This window comes from Pongo pygmaeus, chromosome 8, assembly GCF_028885625.2.
Source record: "Pongo pygmaeus isolate AG05252 chromosome 8, NHGRI_mPonPyg2-v2.0_pri, whole genome shotgun sequence".
Taxonomy (NCBI): Eukaryota; Metazoa; Chordata; class Mammalia; order Primates; family Hominidae; genus Pongo; species Pongo pygmaeus.
In genome coordinates, this window is record NC_072381.2 from 106,878,181 (window position 1) to 106,894,447 (window position 16,267).

A 16,267-nucleotide genomic window follows, 5' to 3' on the forward strand; every position below is an offset into this window, starting at 1 on the left:
AGTGAGCCAAGATCATGCCGTTGCACTCCAGCCTGGGTGACAGAGTGAGACACCATCTCAAAAAAAAAAAAAAAAAGAGATGGAGTCTTGCCCTATTGCCCAGGCTAGAGTCCACTTCTTGCACAATCATAGCACACTGTAGCTTTGAACTCCTGGGCTCAAGGGATCCTCCTGCCTCAGCCTCTTGAGAAGCTGGGACTATAGGCGCATACCACCCAACTGGCTAAGTTTAAAATTTTTTTTGTAGCGTTGAGGGTCTCTCCATTTTGCCCAAGCTGCTCTCAAAATCCTGGGCTCAAGTGATCCTCCTGCCTTGGCCTCCTGAAGTGCTGAGATTATAAGCATGAGCCACCACACCCAGACCAGGGTGGCCATTCTGGCAGGCTGGGAAGTGTGGCCTCTGGCCAGAAGCCAAAAATTCAATGGCTACTCCCTTCCACAGTGTTTAGCTTTTTAAGGATATAGTACATTTAAAATCTGTTTTCTGATGATCATTCTGTCGGGAGGTGGACAGGATCCATACTTTTATTCTTGTGTTATAGATGATTATATAAATGTATATATAAAGTCAGCACGATGAACCAGCTTGCTGAAAGGAAAGTTAGTGACTGTCTCTCTTGATACCCAGGCATCTGCACTTTCCACCACATCATGGCATTTCTCTCTGATTTGACCTCTTCCTTCACCTGGAGGTTCCATACCTGCCCCAGTTCTAATATTCTGGAATGTGGTTACTGACCAAAGCCAGAGTTTCTTTACCCATACTTGCCTTGTCTCTGAAGAGCTGGGTTGGTGACTTTACTTGAAGGAATTGATTGTAGTGTATCATGTCCTTGGCCTCACATATTAGTGAGGGATGAATCAGGGAAGGAAAAAAGTGCTTTCAGGATCCCAGTGTTGGACCATCTATTCCTGATAATAACGTTTGTGCAGAAAGAGGGCTCCTAGCCTCAGCCTGGAAGTTGGCCGCTGTAAGTGGAATGAGCCGGGGTGCAGGAGTGAGAAGTTGTTGGGTTAAGTCTGGCCTCTGCCACTATTAGCTGTAGAATTTAGGCAAGGTTTCCTCATCTATCAGAGAAGACTCACAGCTACTTCACAGATTTTGGGGAATTTGATGAAATCATATATGTACAGGCCAGCACAATGGCTGGCCTGAAGCAGGTCCTCAACAGTTCTTTGGAAATTGGAATCTGAGGGGAGCTTGGCTGATTTGACATCGGTGATACTAACACTGTGGGAGGTGTTAATAGGCTTCACTAGAAAAAAGGATTCTGTGGTCAAATAAGTTTAAGAAACTCTGGATTAAACAGGCTTCTCTTTGGTGGGGCTGAGAGCCTTTAGTATGTGTGTGTGATTGTGACTCTCTAGCAGGGGGCAGCTGTGGGTGGGGGTGCCAAGTTTGGCCAGCGCCTTGATGTTTAAGAAGATTTGCTTGCTGCTTTTCTAAAGGCGGACTGGTTGGAGGCTTCTCTGGACCCCTCTGGCCATGCGGTGTGCAGGTGTGCATGGCACCCCCTCTGAGGTATGTGAGGCATGACCCGAGTGATTGTCCACAGCAGCCCTGCTCCTGCCTTCAGCCTCCAGAGTCTCTCTCCCTCTGAGGGCCTGGCCTCTGGTTCCCTTTTGGGTTGAAGGGCTGGATTGGGGAGGGGATACAGTAGAGAGTGGTGGGAGGCAGTAGATCATTTCTGAAATAGCCAAAATGGAGGAGTCGTCTGTAGAACAGGGAGAAGACAGGTACAGAGTTGGCCTGTTCTGGGCCCTTTGACATTGACTTCAAGTTCATCTAGTGCAGCTCTTTTATTCAAAGAAGGAATGTGGAAACAGGCCCAGAAATTAAGTGACCTGTCCAGGGTCACAGGGCAGGGCCAGGAGTTCTGCTACAAGTCTTTACTTCCACATACATCTTTTGAAGACTTTTGACATTCAGAAAGGAAGGCCACTGATGTGTTGGAGAGAGTACCCAGGGGACCCGCAGAGTGTTCAGACCCCAGGGGAGACAACCTGTTCATTGTTGAACGTCCCCACCTCCCACCTCAATATCTGCCCCATCGTTGGACAAATGCAAATAATCTAGACTATGGCGGGCTATTACTTTGTGGTGAGAATGTGGAGACATGGAGGGGTCAGGAGATTTGGGGGATTCTCACTTTAATATGGGCTTCTCTGTTTACCAGCTTTGTGAGTTGGGCAAGATATCTAACTTTTCTGGGCCTCAGTTTCCTTTTGTTTAAAAGTGGATAATAGAAGTAACCAACCTGAGACAGTTGTTTTGACAATTAAATGTGTTTAGAACCTGGCACAGAATAAGCTTTTAAAATGTCATCTTTCATTGTATGGCTGAAATAGAACATTGAAGGGAGGTGGGAATGGGGGAGAGCGGGGCATCTGCAGGAAGCCAGGGAACTATCCTGCTGTAAGGGTTCAGCTTTTAGCAGAAACAAAACAAGGTCTGATCAGCAGGGATATGGCCTTGTTTCTTTTTTTGAGATGGAGTCTGGCTCTGTTGCCCAGGCTGGAGTACAGTGGCATGATCTTGGCTCACTGCAACCTCCGCCCCCTGGGTTCAAGTGATTCTCCTGCCTCAGCCTCCCAAGTAGCTAGGACTACAGGCGCCTGCTACCATGCCTGGCTAAGTTTTGTACTTTTAGTGGAGACAGGGTTTCACCATGTTGGCCAGGCTGGTCTTGAACTCCTGGCCTCAAGTGATCTGCCCGCCTCAGCCTCCCAAAGTGCTGGGATTACAGGAGTGAGCCACTGCATCTGGAGGCCTTGTTTCTTCTTCATCCTTTTAATTTTTTGTAGAGACAGGGTCTCGCTATATTGCCCAGGCTGGTCTTGAACTCCTGGCCTCAAGTGATCCTCCCACCTGAGCCTCCCAAAGTGCTGGGATTACAGGCGTGAGTCACCAGGCCTGCCCTCTTCTTCATCCTTAAATCCCCAGCTCACAGCTCAAGGCCTGGGACACAGTTGATGCCCAATAAATGTTTGCTGCCTACCTACAGCTGCCTGAGGCTGAACATTATGACCCTTCCAGAAGCACAGTGGGTCTCTCTCTTGTCCAGGTGCTGGTGAGAAAGTCAAGTACAGTACCTATCATGGAAAAACCCTGTGTCTGGGGGAATGGGTGTGAGAAGTGGGTGGGCTGCCCCAGGAGGAGAAAAGGCAGATGCTTCCTACTCCCTTGAGCTTATCGGGAGCTTCTAAGAAGTTGTTTAACCTTGACCAATAACCTAAATCTATTACAATAGACTCAAAACCAAGCTGAGCCTCCACCTGCTCTGCCTCCATTCCTCTTGTCTGGTGGTAGGAGTAGTTCAAGGAAAGCAGGTGCAAGCTATGCACCTTAAGTTCCCTCTGATCCTGTCCTTGCTGTTGTGGCCAAGCCCTGGGATTCATTTTCCGGTCCCACTGCCCCAGCCTGAGGGAATGGTTCTGCTGGGCTGCTTCCCTCCTGGTTCTGCTTTTTGTGTATATTTGCAGGGAAGATGTTAACACTTCCTAACAAGTCTTTGTGTTCATCTAATCTCTGCTGTTTAACCTTTGACTCTCCCCTATTATCAGTGTCTGCCACCTTTGCTGGCCAGACCAAAGGCCCCAGGAAGAGCCCTCAGCCTGAGCTGGCTAGGAAGAGGATGAGGCAGGCATTCCATCCCCGGTTTGCAGGCAGATGGATCGCCTTTCCCTGGGGCAGAGCTTTGGAAAATAAAGCAACTTGCAATGCCATTAGGATCCCCCAGCCCCCACTCCTTTTGAACTGTCAGCCTTTAAGTAAACATTCTTTTCCTGCCATGGGTCCCAGTACCTTGGTGGGGAGTGGGGAACCTGGGAGGAGAGGGGCCCCGAGAGCCTCTGTTGAACGGAGGGATTTGGGCAGGGAGGACGGGGGCAGAAGTGCTGCATTGATGTCAACTCTCTGAGTCCCCAGGGCATAGGGGCTTTTGAAGTGGACTCAGGGTAGCTGTCACTACAAGGACCAGGCCCCTCTGAAGTACTAAAAGCCCCATCCTCCCCAGGCCTCTCACTTGAGTTTGTTTGTACCTGCCTGAGGTGTTTCCCTTCACAGCCCATACAACCTCTGCAGCAGAAAGTGATGCCTTGCCCAAGTGACAGGTCTAGCAGCCCCTGGCCAGAGCCTAAGCCACATTTCCACCAAGGAAAATGCCAAATTGGTGTATTGTTAGAGATGAGGAGGCCATTCATTGTGCTTTGGTGTAGTAAGGATCACACCAGGGACAAGGAATCTTACTCTAATCTTGACTCCCATCCCTACTGACAACTGGCTGTGAAACAAGGCAAGACATTTCATCTCTCTGAGCCCGAGTTCCCTTTTTGGTAAGGGGGGTCAAATTTCCTGCAAAGTCTAGTTATACACATTACAGACTGGGTGTTGCTATCTGTTCTTTTTTTTTTTTTTTTTTTTTTTTAATTAAAAGGCATCATTAGTCTCTGAACCGGCACCTGCAGATGATAAGGACCATGTGTGAGGTGTAAAAATGGAGGAGTAGGGACTTGGGGCTAGCCAAGTAGTCCAGAGGTCCAGCTTCCATGATGAGTAACGTGGTTCATCCTCTCAAAGAGATTTCTCCTAGTAGATATACTTTTCCCTCTGGCCTACAAGTAGAGCCAGGGTAACAAGGCCTTGAAAGGCCCCAAAAGAGGAAGAGGTAGTTGAGGCCTTCAGTGGGCCTCCCATGTAAATGGTAACAGTAGGGCCCCAGCTTTGGGAGACAGATCTGAATGTCCTTATTCTGTCCTTTGTTAGAACACGTCCCATTTTTCTGGTGTCTCCATGAGGCTTTGGGTGTAGAGGAGTCCCAAGCTGCTTGAGCTATTTGTGTGTTCCAGGCTTCTTCTGCCTGTCTTTGGGAGACCCAGCTCTGAGACTGAGTCACTACAACCCCTGGTCTAATCACAGAATTATAACTGGGTTCTGCTCTTCTGCCACTGGACTGGACATAAGGCTTGCATTCTATGCTTTCCAGGGCCACTGAGCTCTAAAATACTGGTGGTCTAACTGGTTTCCCTTCTCCCTCTCTGCATGTGTGGAAGGTGTGGGAGAACTAGGTAGAAGCTAGGCAGCAGAGGGCCTGACGCCCAGCTGTTGGATCACTTTGCCGAGTGCCCCAATGGCCTCTCGGTGTCCCCACAGGTACTACAAGAAGTTCTCCATTCCTGACCTAGATAGACACCAGCTACCTCTGGATGACGCCTTGCTGAGCTTTGCCCATGCCAACTGCACCCTGATCATCTCTGTAAGATTCACCCAGACTTCTTGGACACTGCATCAGGGAGAGTCTTCCTCTTTCCCTGCCTACTTCCCATCCCATAAGAGTCCTCGGTTCTAGCCCCAAGCCCTAGGGTGTGCTTGTGGGAGAATAGGCATCTCTAATTCATCATGGGGGAGAGCAGGGAGGGGGCTCAGGGAGGAGCCTGACCATATAATTCGCAACTAGAAATGGGTAGAGGATGAAAGGGAAGCGGTGGAAATTGCTGAACTTGGGTTCTTCTGGTCCAAGGTCTGCTCCTACTCAGGCACATGACCTTGAGCAAATCATTCAATCCTCCTATAGGCCTCAATTTTCTCGTGCAAATCAGGGGATCAGAAGGAGAAGGGGCCCCAAGTGTGTGCGGAAGGAGAAGGGACAGTGACTGAATTATTTTCTTATTCCTGGCTCCATCCACAGTACCAGAAGCCAAAGGAGGTTGTGGTGGCCGAGTCCGAGCTACAGAAGGAACTAAAGAAGATAAAGACAGCCCACAGCAACGATGGGGACTGCAAGACCCAGTAGTTGGCCCCTGAGCCTTATACCTCCAGCACAGGGGGTGCCGTGAGACTTCAAGGCTTGGCCCTTCTTGACCACGGCAGCCTCCTGTCTTCTAGGAGCTATCAAGGGTCTCTAAGAACTGGGCATGGGGCACTCCTAGCCAGTGAGTCATGGTCATATTTCCTGAGTAAAGTCATTCTGAGTTACTTAGTGCACAGGGACTGCCCTCTTGTTCACCTCTGTATGCTGCCTGGCCCCAGACCCCACTGGCCTCCCTCGGGAGGGTGTGATGACATTCCCTTCTCTATCCCAGGGACCTACAACATAAAGCTTTCCACAAAAAGGAAAAATAGGGTGGGAACACATGGCCCTAGCAGGGCAGGGTTGGCCTTTCCCCGCAACCTGTTTACACAAACTCAGAGGAAGACCAGGCTGGAGGGACCCTGTGCTACCGTAGCTTGCAGAAGTGGCTCAGAGGAAACTCCTGAAGATATGTGGGCAAGGGAAAAGTTTTAAAAATGCAGAAACCGGCCAGGCGCAGTGGCTCACGCCTTAATGCCAGCACTTTGGGAGGCCGAGACGGGCGGATCACCTGAGGTCAATAGTTCAAGACCAGCCTGGCCAACATGGTCAAACCCTGTCTCTACTAAAAGTAAAATACAAAACTTAGCCGGGCATGGTGGCGCATGCCTGTAATTCCAGCTACTCGGGAGTTCTGAGGCAGAAGAATCGCTTCAACCTGGGAGGCGGAGGTTGCAGTGAGCCAAGATCATGCCACTGCACTCTAGCTTGGGCAACAGAGCGAGACTCCTTCTCAAAGCAAAACAAAACAAAACAAACAAAAAACAAAACAGAAACCTTGGAAACAGAACACAGGATGTTAAGGCATTGTGAGTAAAAGGCCAGAATAAGGGTCATAATGTTGCCAACGGTGTGTGTTGGGGTAGGGGTCACCACAGGTAACAACTGAGCTCCCACCAGCCTGTACCCTTCCCACAGTCCCCTCTCCAAACCCACAGGTGACCCTCCACACCCCAAAGACTAAGGGATAGGTCGTCAATGGGAACTCTTCCTGAAAAAAAGAAACCTTTGTTCTTTGGGACACAGAGCCATGAGGCTGGTCTTGTTGTTTCAGCAGCACATACAGCCCTGAGCTTGGGTCTGCTGTTCCCTTCTCCTGGCGCCTCCTAGGACTACTCAGCCAGTGAGGAACCAGATCTGTGAACAATCAAGCTTTATTTTTACAAAAATGAAAATTGTAGCATGTCTCAACAGCCAGCCTGAGGTAGGGCTGGCTCAGAACTCACTCAGAACTGCTGGGTTCCCTTTGCTCTTTCTTGGTTTCAAAGCAAAACCAGGCCACAGTGCCCCAGGAATGAACCCCCAGCCCCGAGAGGTTGGTCAAGGGTGAGGTCTGGCTGGTGCCGGCGGGCTATTGGCAGCCTCACCTTTCCTTCCAGGAAGGGGCAGAAAGGAACCATCTGGGAAGGTGGGAGCACCTCACCTCACTCTGTAGGCTGTCATGGCTCTAATAAGGGGTATAGGATGGGCCTCTCCAGGCCAGATCCTTGCTCTGGCCAAACAGGGATGCAAGGCCCGGGTTCAGCCGCACTCTAAAGCAGCAGGTCCTGCCTCTCCAACAGGTTCCTGGGAGGGACTGCATCTCTAGTAAGCTCCAAAGCCCCAGGAGTCAGAAGCCTCTAGTGCAAGGTGCCTGAGCACTGGGGTCACAGGCCCAGGAGCACAGTGGGGCAGTGAGGAGGAGCTATCACTGCACCCTCCAGGCAAGAGAGGTCCCTGAGTAGCTGGTTTCCCTGGCCCAGAGGCAGGGGTGGCCCTGACGGTCATGGGTTTTGAAAATCCAGGACGTGGAGGTTGTAAGACAGTGCAGCATAGAGATGCTTGGTGGTGAGACGCAGGCAGTACACAGGGCTGCTGAGGGGAGTCGACGTCAGCGGGAAGGCCTGGAAGGGAGGGCACAGGAAGTGGTAAGAGCTTTCCAAGTGGGACATGGGTGTGCCCTAACCCAGGATCCCCAGGCCCAGGGGAAGAGGGACATGTGCCATTGTAGGCTTCTTCCAACCCTTTCTAGGCACGTCCTTGGCTACCTCACCCTCTCCCAAATGCAGCCCATAATCATGAGTCCTGGCATGCTGGAGAAGAGGTGGGCAGGACACTTACGTGCAGGCAGGCCCTTTGGCGCCGGTCCCACAGCCGTACAACACCGTAGTAGGAGGAACCTGTGGCCAGCAGGTGGTTGCCATCTGTCTGCAGGCAGTACAGGGTGCTATCGTGGGGCTCCTCCCACTCCATAACACATTTCCTGTCCAGGAAGAGGAGAAGCAGAGGGAGGTTTAGGGTACCCTCCACCTCCACCCCAGCTTTCTTGGGCCTAGAGTGGCTGAGGGGAACGTTAAGGAGCCATTACGGGATCGAAGAGAAAGAAGGCTAAATCATCAGATTCGTCAAAAACTGAACTTCATGGGAGAAAGCATCTTCTGTAGAGGGCTCTCTCGCCATGGCCCAGACGACACAGCAGATTATGCCTGCACTTCTGTTTTCACATGGCCAGCTACTTGTCACTGGACTCAAGAAAGGTTGAAGTAACACGGCCTCAAGAAAGGCTGGGACAGAATATTGAGGGACAGTACCCTGACGGCTCCAGAGGCTCTGGGAAACACCTGCCTTTGCCAAGGCCTGTTGGCTATAGCCAAGCCACTGGGACCAGGGCTGCCCAAGTGTAGGAAGTCTGGGCTTGATAGGACCTTGCAGGCCTCTTCCTTCCCAGCCCTGACATGGAGTCTCTGTGCCCTCTCCCGTGGGCCAACCCAGGACTGGAGGAAGGACCAGGATTGGTGCAGGGCCCCCACCACCTGTCCTCCCTGCCCAGCACACTTACCGGACACTGGTGCGGAGGTCCCAGTAGCGAACATAGGTGTCATAGCCACAGGACAGCAGTGTGAAAGGGGACTCATACATGACATCTAGCACCCCAGCCCCTGGGGGAAAGTCACTGCCCAAGTGTGTCATGAGCTGCCCACTGGGAAGGGAAGGACAGAGTGAGAGGCTGCTCCACGTGGGAGATACACATTCGTTCCACCTTCAGAGGGCATCAGAACTTGGGGAAATGTTCTCTTTCCTCAGCTAGAATGAGACTCAAGGAAGGCGGCTGAGGGAGGAGATACCCAATTCCTACCCACCTCACCCCTGCCATGAGGCCTCTGAAACCAGTCCCAGGCCCCACCCCTCCCCCAGCATCCCAGCCCTCAGCAGCCCCTCCATCACACCTGCGTGCCGGCTGCCACCCACCCAGCCACTCCTCCTCAGGACAATGAATGGGGGGCTTGCTGAAGGGGTCGGCCCCCCTCACATTCACATGCACATGTACACACACACACACACACACACACACACAAACACACTTGGTTACTTTATACTTCTTGATCCTGCAGGTCATGCAGTTCTGAGCTGCCTGAGTCCAATGCCTTAATTCCTGCCTATAATCTGGGGCTCAAACCTCATTGGGGATAAAGACCACACAAAGGGAGAAGGGGAGTCCCAGGAGATGTTAAAACAAGTAAACACCTTTGTGTCTGGGGAGAGAAATCGCTGCGAAAGCAGCTTAGCAAGCTGTCCCTGGTGTTCCTGGCCTAGCTGGCCCCCAGCCCGGGGCTAGCACGCCTCTGTGATCACAGCCCCCAGCCTGTGGGGCTCCAGCCTGCTCACCCCACCCGGTGGCCGAGAGCAGATTACTGAGAAGAACAATTTCTTTGTGACTGTGTAATTCCCTCCGTGACCGCGGCAGTGGGCAGACCCTTTGCCCTGATGCCAGACCCCTAGCAACTATGTAGGGGGGCCTCCTGTCCCTAGCAACTGCCCCTCAACATCAAGTGCACCCACTAATCCCTGCAGCCAGGGGATGGGTAGAAGTACTGAGTTTCCACAGAATGACTGGGGGGAATGAAGGAAAAGGGGCGCCCTCCAGGCCTGATGCCTCAGCTTCCTTTACCCTTGAGACGCTGGGCTCTCCCCATGCCATGACAGGAGAAACAAAGCCATGGACACTTCACAGGGGATGTCCAGGTAAGAGGCCCTGGCATGGAGTGAGGGGACTTCATGGCTCACCAGCCCAGTTTTGGCCCAAGTAGCATGTCAGCAAAGGGCTTGAGGCAGACAAGGCAGCCAGCCACATGTCTGAATGCAGATGTCAGCTCTCATCCTTCCACCTCATTCAGACCCTGACCCACAAACTCCCTTCTCCCCGACAGAGCTGCCATCTTCCCGAAGGCCGAAGGAATCAAAGGAGGAGACTGGGGGTTCCTTTCTGCCCCTTCCACCTTTCCCCCTTTGAGCCCTGGCCAGGAGCACTGCTGCTGCCAGTGGGGGATTAATCCCCAAGTCAGCACCCCTGCTACCAGCCTCCTCAGGGAAGTTCTGGTCTTCCTCTCAGTAGCCCAGAGCTGGGCCTGCGGGGAGAAGATGGCAAGCCTCTGTCTGTTGGGGGGCTCCTGAGAGGGATCAGGCAGAAGGCCTTCTCCCCAGATCAGCATCCCACAGAGACTGCTAACCTTGGCTCCCAGAGAAGCCCTGCCTTCCCAGATGGACCACCAGCCAAGATTCAGCCACCCTGGGCAGGCCAGAGCCGTGTAGCGGAGTCATTCTCTCTCTCTCGCAGGTATACTGGGTGCATGCTGGGTAGGGGCTGTTTGGCTCCACAGTTCTCCTCCCTCTTCCACATTTGGGGGCCCTGCCCCCTCCATTAGTGAGGCCTTAAGGAATGATTGAGGAGCTCTCCCTTTAATCTGTAGAAGTAATTTCATGTTTGTTTGAAATAGAAGATGAAAGGCAGTGGGGGTTGGGAGGACTGAAGCCCAGCATGGCTCTACCTGCCTACCCTGGTCCCTGGGTTCAGAGGGAAGGAGAGCTGGGCACTCTTGGGGCTGCACAGGGACAGCAGTATAAGAGGCCCACCCAGACTGGGCTGCCAACCTGGGCCCCTACCGCAGCATTCATGCCACCACTGGAAAATGTCATGGCCATAAGTATCTGCAGTCAGAAATACAGGACAGCCCAAGGGGTCCCCACCCTCAGGGGGAGACCCAAGGGCCCAATGATCACCAGGCCCTGGGGGCCAGCACAAGTCCTGAGAGACCCTGGTCTGCCCGCACAGCCTGGCAGGGGCTGAGAAGTTTCTTTCTGCTGCACTGTTCTCTGGTTCTCTAAAATGGCCACACACACTTTAAATGGGCCAATAAAAAGATACAATTTCTTTTGCCCCTGGGCCCAGGACCCTCAAGGCTCTGTTGTGTGGTGCCCGTGAGGTTAAGTTCAGAGCATAAACTGACACACCAGGCTCTGGGAAAAGGCCCATCTCTTCAAATAGCAACCCAGCAGTGCCACAGGAGCCCTGCTGGGGCTTTGATTTGGGAAAACAAACAGAAATGGCACCGTGGGCCCTTCTCGGCCCCCACCCCAGGACCTATTTAACTAGAAAACTCTAGCTCAACTGCTGTGGTAGAGGGAGAGATTGGCCCGACAATAGCCCCAAACTTTGGGGGAAAAGGGGACAAAACAAGCTGTCTGTCTCCTCATCCCCTCCTCCTGGGCTCCTTTTCTTACTGCAAGTGTGTTCTTGTAAAAACGATTAGATTGCAATTTGTATAACGTGGTGACCCCCCAAATTCAGACATTTCACCCCTTTTCTCTGGAAAGAATGTTAAGAATGCTTCTCGGCCTCTCACTGTGGGGGGCGAGAGGGGGGTGCAGAGCCTTGGCTGTTGCACAGCTTGTGTGGGAACAGGGCTGCTGCTCAGAGCCCCAGGCCAAGATGGGAGCAAGGGCCAGCCTGTCACTATAGAGGGCCAGACAAAAAGTCTATTCCCTTCCAACTCCCGTGGACAAAGCCCAGGCCTCCAGGAGCCACTAAGGGCTGGGGGCCTCCACACCCTAGCCTCCCCCGAGTCGAGTCCAGCAATTCTCTCTCCACCCAGGGAAACATAAAGACAGATGGGGCCGTCTGTGTGAGCCTGATGAGTAAGACACAGGCTGAGGAGGGGCAGCCTGAGGGAGACCTGTTTCCTTGGCTCTGACCGTGTGCAGGCTGCTCCTGGGAATCCCACTACCTGGACAGGAAGAAGCAAGCAGAGTGCGGCCACACCCCTGAGAGGTCAGGGCCCCCTGGCCCAACCCATCCTGCTGCCCAGGTGACTCTACTGCAGCTGGAGGGAGAGAACTTCCTGCCAGTCAGAGAGGAGGGACATTTACATGAAACGCTGACACCAATCACCATCTTTGTGGGGGCAGCTAACTGATGGTAGGGGCTGGCCCTAAAAACCTGGATGGCCCACCAGGGACAGGCCCTGAGTGCTAAGCTGGACTGGGCACAGGGGGCAGTCCCTGGCACCCTACCCCTGCCCACCAAGTCTGCAGAGCTAGGAAGCCTGGTGCCCTGCTGCACTTCTCCCAGCCTCCCCCACAGCCGCCTGTACTAGAGCACTCCTGAGTCACCACCTCCTCCACCTCCCAGCCCACAGTTCAGCATGTCCGTGACTCCCACACCATTTTTCAGTCATTTTTAACTTACTGGGTTCCTGATGCTGTTCTCTGGAGACCCTATGGATGCTCATTCCTGCATCTGTTTGGGTCTGTGCTTACCTGTGCACCTGTCAGCCATGTGCTACCTTGAAATGCAACAATGGCTTTTGGAGAGAGAGAGAGGAGGGAAAGGTAACAAAGAGTTGACCTTCCTCCATCTCTGCTGCCTAGGGGACAGATGGCTTGAAGGTATAAGCTGGGCCCAACATGGTTGCAAAGAGAATGGGAGGTTTTTCCTCCCTTCTATCTCCTCCTTCCTTCAGTAGAGCATCTTCTGTATACAAAGCATTGTGCTTAATGGAAACTACAGGGAGATGTAAGCTGTGACTTGATCAGAGAGACTTTGTCCCTGCCTTCAAGGAGTATTCAATCCAGGTAGAGAAAGAAGTCTGCAACATATATCCAACTAACAAATCAAAGTGTGAGTTGGTAGGTACCACAGAGAACAACGGAAAGTTCTACAAGGGGGCAGCTAAGAAAAGCGAGCATTTCTGGCTGGGGGTGTTGACTGATTCTTCACTGAGAGACAGGGGTGTCATAGGCAATGACAAGATAGGGAGATGGCCCAGGTGGCAGGAGCAGCAACAACAAAGGTGCAGCGCTAGGGCAACCAGGCTGTTTTGGTGGCAGCTGGCAACCTGGTTTGGTTGGAGGCTTGGTTGGATGGCCCTTAGGGTGCACATCCCTCACCTGGCATGAACTCCATGAGTGGCAGACAGCCATGAGGCTTTTGAACAAACAGTGATTGTCCTAGTCCAGGCCCCGATTGTAGATAAGGAAACCAAGAGTCACAGACAAAAAGTAACAATGTCGTATAGCAAGGAAGGGCAGAGCCTGAATCCATGATAAAGGCAGAGCTCCTGGAAATCCCGTCTGGTAGCAGCTTTCAGGATGACGGGAACAGAGGGAAGCAAGCTGAAGGGCCTGTTGTTCTCTTTGTGTCTGCTGGAGGCAGATGAGATGGCTGCTTAGGTTACCTGGTGGCAGAGTAGCCACCGCAGCAACAGCTCACATATCCTGAGTCCATACTGTGTACCAGGCAACGTGCTGAGTGTTTTACTCATATCAGCCCATTTAATCCTCACAACAGGCTTTGGAGGTAAGTTTCTTAACCCCATTTTACAGATGAGAAAATGAAGGCGCAGGGGGTCACGCACCCAGTAAATCTTAGATCAGATCTATATGCTCCAGGGTGGTGGCACTCCCCACCTTCACAGACAATGCAGCCACTCCATCACTGGCCCCTCAACATCCTCTATTACAGTTGCGCAACAGGACTTGCCCCAAGAGTTACCCAGGGCCACCTCCAGCCCTTTCCAGCTCTTTGCAGGCTTTTCCACCTCACAGATGCCCAGAGGCTTGCCTTCTGGTGGAGGCAGTGAGAGAATCAAGGGGACAGATAGGTTCTAAACATTAACAATGGAGGAGCTATGGAAGCTTCACTTGCCTCAGCCCCATCAGGTGAGAAGGAAGGGCCTTCTCAAGCATACAGCCTCTCACATGCATGTGTCTGTGTGCACACACCCCCAGCACCCGCCCGCGCACATGTGTTCAGACACAATGGCTCAAAGGCCAGGCAGCCCACTTTGTACTGCTAACAAGGGGGCCATAATTACAGGAAGGGGCAGCCGGGCAGATAAAAGGATACAAAATTTCAACATCTGTTGCCATAAAGGGATAAGGAGAAGTGAAACGCAAAGTATCAGTTTGGTGTCAGTGGGCAGAGAGCCAATTTCAAAGAGTTCAGGGCGACAGAGGAGACAAGAAAGAAAAAGTTAAGGGGGGAGAAAGAAAGAGAAAGAAATTACAGGGTTCCTTAAAGAGGTAAAGAAAAAAGAGAATGAAAAAAAGCTGTCAGTAATGCTTTCAAAGGAGAAGGGAGGTACTTTAAAGAGGGGCAGTTCCCGTAATCACCCTGACTGTGGGCCAGGCCCCTGCATAGGGTGGGGGCACAGGGCCGGGGCAGACGAAGCCACACCTGGGCAGGATGGGCTCTAACAGTGCCCTCAGAGCGGCCCAGCCTGTGTGCAGGACACGGCTTCCTTCTCCAGACAGAAGGGGCTCCAGCCAAATGTCCCTTACCATTCCAAATGTCATTAGATGCCCTGATACTCATTCATATCCTGTGCTCAGTTCAGGATACCAAAGTCAGTTCCCAGCTCAGAGGGAGAGTTCTACCAGGCCACAGCCATGGCTGACCAGGTGGCCCTTATCAGTGTTCCAACACTGTGTTCAGTGGAAAGGGCCACCAACTCCAGCCACGGGTCAGGATCAAGGAGAGCTTTGTGGTGGAGGTGCTGTTTATACTGAAGAGCGAGCAGGGTTTCATTAGGCACAGAGGGGGTATTCTGGGCATGGGGTTGGCTTGAGCACAGGCTCAGAGGAGAAAAATCTAGGACATCTGTTAGGATGGGTGAGAAGCCTATTCTGCCCCTGCCTTTGTTGAGAAAAGGGGAACTTGGGAGCTTTGAGGTGGAAGTGGAGGTGTAATGGGGGACCAGGGATGACCCTGGCCCAAAGGGGAAGGGGAATCAATGGGATGTGTGCAGGGCTTGCCACACACACAGGGCAGCACAGGACCTGGCCAAGGACTCAATACCCTAGGAGCAGCCAGGTCACCAACCACCTCCCCACCCGCTTCCCCACCCCACAATCCCAGCGGGGCTTAGGGCTGTGGCTGTGGCTGGACCTACTATGACACCTTCAGGTCTGGGATTAAAGGGCTTTCCATCCTGAAGCCCACCTACCCACAGGCTATCAGGGGCCCAGCTGTGCCCTGTGCTCAGGGCACCAGTGCTAGGTCCATCTCAAATGCCCCTTGGCAGAAAAAAATAAAACCCACAGCAAGAGGAAGCCCATGGAGGAAGGGGGTATTTGTGATGTCAGGCCAGTGAGAGCCACTTGGGCCTTCCAGCCGCCAGGAGCTGGGCCCCACACAATCAACACATGGCACCTTCCCTGGGGCCTAGCCAAGGAAGGGTCCTGCTCAAACACAGACAGAGAGCACAAGATGAGCCTTGATTCCTCCAAACCCCAGGCTTGGGCAGGATGGCTTTGGCATAGTTCCTCAGGGCCTGATGGGATCACAGGGCCTAGCTAGGGATACTTCAGTGCTTGGTCAGTCAAGATGAAGGTACAGGAATTCCTGGCACTTGGGAGTTAGGGAATGCGCTTGAAGACCACCTACCATCAGAAGCAGAAATATTCTGGCACTTTAAAGTTGAGTGAAGGACTCTTTCTCGTTTAGATAGTAATCCTCTGTCCTTCGGCCTAACCCCATGGTACCCAGCTCCAGAAGACAGAAAGGCAGAAAAAGGCCGGGCGCAGTGGCTCACACCTGTAATCCCAGCACTTTGGGAGGCTGAGGCAGGTGGATCACGAGGTCAGATCGAGACCATCCTGGCTAACACGGGGTAAACCCCGTCTCTACTAAAAATACAAAAAATTAGCCGGGCACGGTAGCAGGCGCCTGTAGTCCCAGCTACTTGGGAGGCTGAGGCAGGAGAATGGCGTGAACCTGGGAGGCGGAGTTTGCAGTGAGCCAGGAGAGCGCCACTGTACTCCACCCTGGGTAATAGAGCGAGACTCTGTCTCAAAAAAAAAAAAAAAAAAAAAAGAAAAGAAAAAAAGAGGAAGGGAGAAGGGGACAGCCAAGCTCCTTGCCACTTAGGCAACGGCTGTGTGCCTGTGGCTGCCTTCTGACCTGTGTGCTCCAGATAGCAACTGCCCCTCCATCCCTGTTCCAGCCCAGCCTGCAAGGAGAACAGTCTCTAGAGGTCTTGATGGAATGAGGGGCTGAGGGAACAATGGTGACCCTGAAAGGGGTCCAGGTTCTGTGAGAAGCAGCATTGGCTGCCTGAGGGTGAGTAGCTGAGAGACACACATAGACGTGGGTGATGGCTCCC

General features: G+C 52.6%; 2 protein-coding genes across 5 annotated transcripts in view; one reads left to right on the top strand and one right to left on the bottom strand.

The window, feature by feature from the left end:
• Positions 1 to 5,983, top strand: part of DPCD (deleted in primary ciliary dyskinesia homolog (mouse)) — a 22,125-nt gene extending 16,142 nt beyond the window's left edge. The window contains 2 exon segments of the mRNA XM_054503107.2: positions 5,153 to 5,255; positions 5,688 to 5,983. Coding sequence (XP_054359082.2) covers positions 5,153 to 5,255; positions 5,688 to 5,792 — 208 coding nt within the window. The 3' untranslated portion in view covers positions 5,793 to 5,983.
• A 1,004-nt stretch (positions 5,984 to 6,987) lies between these two features.
• FBXW4 (F-box and WD repeat domain containing 4) overlaps positions 6,988 to 16,267 on the bottom strand; it is an 85,709-nt gene continuing 76,429 nt past the window's right edge. For all 4 annotated transcript variants that reach the window (XM_054503095.2, XM_054503093.2, XM_054503094.2 and 1 more), the window contains 3 exons: positions 8,668 to 8,808; positions 7,950 to 8,091; positions 6,988 to 7,732 (listed from right to left, as the gene is read on the bottom strand). In XM_054503095.2, coding sequence (XP_054359070.2) covers positions 7,613 to 7,732; positions 7,950 to 8,091; positions 8,668 to 8,808 — 403 coding nt within the window. In that variant the 3' untranslated portion in view covers positions 6,988 to 7,612. The remainder of the gene's footprint in view (positions 7,733 to 7,949; positions 8,092 to 8,667; positions 8,809 to 16,267) is intronic.